The sequence below is a fragment of the Panonychus citri genome, unplaced genomic scaffold, assembly GCF_014898815.1.
Source record: "Panonychus citri isolate SS breed McGregor unplaced genomic scaffold, ASM1489881v1 Contig00139, whole genome shotgun sequence".
NCBI classification, from domain to species: Eukaryota; Metazoa; Arthropoda; class Arachnida; order Trombidiformes; family Tetranychidae; genus Panonychus; species Panonychus citri.
In genome coordinates this window covers 1,867,757-1,873,040 of record NW_026515544.1, presented here as the reverse complement: position 1 = coordinate 1,873,040, position 5,284 = coordinate 1,867,757, and the positions used below count along the sequence as shown (strand labels likewise).

The 5,284-nt window shown below is 32.6% G+C and overlaps 1 protein-coding gene across 1 annotated transcript; it reads left to right on the top strand.

Moving 5' to 3' along the window:
* The first annotated feature begins 522 nt into the window (after positions 1 to 522).
* Positions 523 to 3,932, top strand: LOC128393958 (Krueppel-like factor 6). Its single transcript, XM_053354192.1, is given in 4 exon segments — positions 523 to 775; positions 1,525 to 1,761; positions 1,764 to 2,496; positions 3,426 to 3,932. Coding segments are annotated over 4 exon segments (1,248 nt in total). The 5' UTR covers positions 523 to 673; the 3' UTR covers positions 3,602 to 3,932.
* Positions 3,933 to 5,284: the final 1,352 nt, after the last annotated feature.

Sequence of the window (5,284 nt, the reverse complement as noted above, 5' to 3'; positions counted from 1 at the left end):
ATATGTAACGACAATGACTTGATCAATGTAACAATTAAGTTAATGGTCATTGCCTTTGCTGAGTAATCATTGTAATTGTAACATCATCATTGTCTGGCATTGATTTATAAATATATCTCATAATTAATTACAATTGAATGGATGATTAAGTTAAAAAAGAAAAACAATAAATAATCAAATTAAGAATATTAATTGTAACCAAGTGATTAATGAAAATTTTCCAATTCAATCCAATCGATTCAATTGAAGATTGAACAAAACAAATCAAAGGAAAATCAAACAAACCTAAATTAAAATACTCCCTAAACACTAATAAACTAATAAGCAAAAATGAATGAACATGATTAGTTAATTGTGATTATAATTGTGGAACAAAAAAAAAAGGAAAAGAAAAAAATTCTCTTGCATTTCATAGATGGCGCGTAATCGCTTGGGTTCCACCGTTCGACCGGCAGATGTCGCCCTTTTTCGGGAGCTTCTCCTGATTGGTTAGTCGGTTGGTATTTGAATTCTAGTTTCTGTTTGTGAGTTTAATGTACAGTTGGCTGAGAAAGACTTGATATCTGAAGTATTTATATATTTTTTCATCTCTCTTTCTCTTTCTCTCTCTTTTTCTTCATGTTAGTGTTTTTTTCGTTTTCTTTTTTCCAATAGAACAGAATAATCTTTAACCATGGATATACTTCCTTCAGTTAATATTTTCACCGAACTTCAAACTGTCCTTGATACTGGATATTTGTCACTTTATTCGTCGCTCGAAGACAATTGGCAACAGGTAACACAATTTAAACTTGACGGTTTTTCACCTTTTCTTTTTCAAGTTAATTTTTCTTTTCTCTGGTTATATTTTTTTTCGCTCTTTCGCTCCACTTTCTTTTTCTCTTTCTCTATCTGTGTCTGCCTCTGTCTGTCTCTTTCTTTTTTCTTCTTCTCTACATTTGCCCTTTCTCATAATTTTCTCTCTCTCTCTCTTTCTTTTTCTCTGTGTCTGAAAATTTCTTTCTTTCTTTATGTCATTTTTTTTCTTTCTTTCCGTTTTCTCTTTCTCTCTCTCTCTCTCTCTATTACATCGGCTTTCTATTTTCTCTTTTTCTCTTTCTTTTTTTTGATCTTTCATTTTTTTTCTTCTCTTTAAGTCTTTTTGCCTTTTCTACTTTCTACTTGGTGATGATGATGATTTTCATCATATCTCATAATCTATTTTTTCTTCCTTTTAGACTAACATTTCTTTCCCTCTCTATTTTTCTTTCTTCTTCTCTTGTTGGTCAATCTTTGTTTTTCTTCCATTTCCTTCCCTCTCTTTCTCTTCCAGTTTATTTGTCTGTCTATCTGTCTATCTTTATTCTCTCTCATTGTTTTTCTTATTCTCTTGTTGTCTAATTTTTTGGGAACCTTTTTGTGTTTCTTTCATTGTACTAATGTCTCTTTCTTTTTCTCCTTTTTTCTCTCTTTCTCTCTCCGCTGACCCTATGGTTTTCCCTTGGTGTTTAACTTTTCAACTGTCATTCAATTTTTGGAAATCAGACCATATTGGAGATGGAAAGGTATCTGAAAGATTCACCATCTCTTTCTCTACTGTCATCTGTATCTACATCATCACCATCTCAATCACCCTCGCCATCCTTATCGCCATCAGCCGATTCACCTGATTCAACTGTTAATAATAATAATAATTTTAATATTACTAATTCAACAACAATTGATAACCTTAATACAAATATCAACAATACCGGTGATATCTCATTGAATAATAAAATGTTACCAACATCAACCATAAACAACAACAACAACAACAACACCCTTCAACTACTCAAGTCACACCAGTGTTACCACCCTTGTCACCTTTAACCTCATCATCATCATCGTCATCATCATCTTCATCGTCTTCACTGTCATCATCTTCAACAACAGCATCTTCTCTATCATCTTCCTCGTCACCAGCATCACCTTCATCATTTTCATCTGTAGTTTCCTCATCGTCAACCATAACCTCCAGATCAACATTATCTTCACTTTCATCATCTTCACCATCATCTCCAGCCTCATTAACAATCTCAACCGTTTCGTTTGTGAATTCATCTTCATCCTCATCGTCAACATCTTCATCCTCTCCACCCTCATCAGTATCATCTTCTCTTTCACCCTCACCATCACCAACATCTTCCTCAACTACTTCTCCTTTTTCACCGATATGTTCAATTAATTCAAAGTTAACTTGTAGTGAAGCCCGGGAAACGGGCCTACCAACCGCTGCCAATGAAAATATCCTTATAAACACCACCAACACTGCTAACAGTCTTAATAACATAACCAATAATAACATAAACACCCACACAACGGTTACAACGACGATTGGTTCAAAATCATCGTCGAAAGCCCGTTTCGAAATCAACCCGGATAATAATAAACGTCGAATTCATAAGTGTCTATTCAATGGATGCAAGAAAGTTTACACCAAGTCTTCACATCTTAAAGCTCATCAAAGAACTCACACAGGTACGTGGGCTTTATTTTCTCTCTCTCTCTCTCTCTCTCTCTCTCTCTTCTATTCTTTTCTCTATCACTATCTTTCTCTTTTTTCCATGTGTTGATTTGTATCGGTGACCTTGAATGGAGAAACATGGACTTATCTTTTTTCTTGTTCTTTTTTTCAACTTATTCCTGCCTGTCTCTCAATCATCATCCTTACCATTAGCCATCAACATCGTCATCCACATCATTACTCATACTTTTTTTCTCTCTCTCTTATTCTCACTTTCTTCATTTCTCTCTCTCTCTCTTTTTCTCCAGTTGACAGAAGAAGAAAACGAAGAAATGAAAGTTTAGAGGGAAAGAGGAAAAAAGAATAAGTTTAAATGATGTTAGAGTAAAAAAAAAGAAAATAAAGAAGAAAAGTTTTACCTTGTTGTTGTAGTAGAAGAAGAAGAAGAAAAAAACAAGAAGAAATTAAGTAATAGGAATTACAAGTTCAACAAATTCCATCATTAGCAAGCCAGACAGACTCATAAGTTATTAGTTATTAGCAAAAAAGATGATGATGTTAATGTTTCCTTTTCCATGTTTATGTATCCTACCTTTATTTTTTTCCATACTCTATCATTTTCCGGTTTGTATCACTTTCTCTCTCTCTCTCTCTCATTCACTTTTGCTCCATCTTTGGTAATACATGATACACCTACATTCTCATTATTTTTACCTTTTATCGTCTTGATTCATATTCTCCATTCATTTAAACCTAATATGCATTCACTTTTTTTCGTTTTATTGATCGTCCCTTTCTCACTCACTCATGTATATTTTTCTCTCTCTCTCTCTTTATATACACATCTCTCTTTCTTTCTCCCTCTTCATCATATATTCATAATATTTTCGTATATATAAATATGTGTGTATACATATTGCACCTTATCGATATATATAAATAGGAGAAAAGCCATACAAATGTAACTGGGAAGGCTGTGAATGGCGATTTGCACGATCCGACGAACTGACCCGTCATTACAGGAAACACACTGGAAGCAAACCCTTCAAGTGTAGCCATTGTGAACGATGTTTCTCCCGGTCTGATCATCTTGCTCTCCATCAGAAAAGACACCAATGACATCAAAACAAAGCATTATTATTATTAATATTATTATATTATCATTTTTTCAAGCTTAGAACACAAAACAACACAAGAGACGACAAAAAATCTCTCCTTTCCTCTCTCTCTCTCTCTCTCTCCCTTCCCTTTTCTCTCTCTCTCTTCTTTCTCTCTCTACACAGATTATATTATGTCGAATGAATTTTCAATTTTCAGCATGCCTTAAATTCCCGTGAAGAAGAAAAAAAAATATACAAAATCGCCTTTTTTTTCTTGTATGTTCTTGCAAGAGAAGAAAACAAAAAATCCAATGTAATTTAATAAACACTTATAATAATAATCATAATAATGGGTTATTAACTTTTCTTTACCCACTCCCACTCCCTCTTCCCCTCTATCACCCACTTTCCACTCTCCTTCATGCTCTCAATATATCGTATTTCCCTCCTCCAACCATTGATATCGATTATTATTGGTAATTGAATTGATTCAATTTCTGGTAAGGTGACAATCAGATTGATTGCTAATTACAATATTGAATCAATATTGATAATCTTATAAAAATATGAATATTATGTTTATAATAGTTTTACTGTTGATTGAAAAGGATAGAAAAGTTATTTTAAAGATGAAAATGTCTCGGATGAGAAAGAGAGAGAGAGAGAAGATGCAAAAATAAAAGGCATCCCTGATCTTTAAGATTTATGGGATAAATTGATGCGGATGATGAAAGAAATAAGATGAGAGAGCCTGGATAGAAAGAGAAATTTGAAAATCGTCTAGTGAGGAAATGATGATGAAAGAGAGAAACAGAAAGAGGAAATGAACGATAATGATGAAGAAAAAAAAATGGATGACAGAAAGATGATTTTGATGTTGACCGGGTGGATGATTCTTGGTGCTTTTATCATCAATGAGAGAGAGAGAAATGTAAATACAGTTATGTAACTGTCTACATGACAAGAAGAAAGAGAGATGAAGGTCTCTCTCTCTCTCTCTTTTCTCCATGTGATGAAAACAGAATGATGATAAATGATGTTACATTTACTGTAAATCATCAACAACAGATAATCAATAAGATGACCTTTTCTTTACTCACTGACCATCATCTTCATCACCAAACATTTTCACCAATTCTCATCATGTTGGAACTTTCATTAGAAGATTTTTTTTCTTTCTATTCGAAAATGTTTATCATGATAATCATGTGATTATCTTGAGGCGATGAAACTATTATTTCCTTTTTCGATAAATTAATCAGAACTTTTTTGTTCATCATGAAATAGAAAAGAAAACTTTTCCTTACCTTAAATGTTACCTAATAACTAATAGAAACTATTGATTACACTTTGATTAACAATTAGATGAAAACACCTTTTTAGTTGAAACATGAACATGAACACGAATTACAATTAACTCAATTAATTGAATTAAATGAAAATGCGAAACAATTAAATATTCAGAAGGTTGAAAATATCAGCATTTAAGTTGAATGAGGAAACAATAAAAATCTAATGATTAAAATCAACAAAACATGATTAAGATTTTAATCATTTCTCATGGTTTACCAATTAATGACTTTCTTTTAATCCGAAACTTAATCATGATTATATTTTAATCCGAGGTGGGTTAAGGGAGAGAGAGAGAGAGAGGAAAGAGATTCAAGATTATCTCAGCTACTTATGAAACGATTTAATTTAC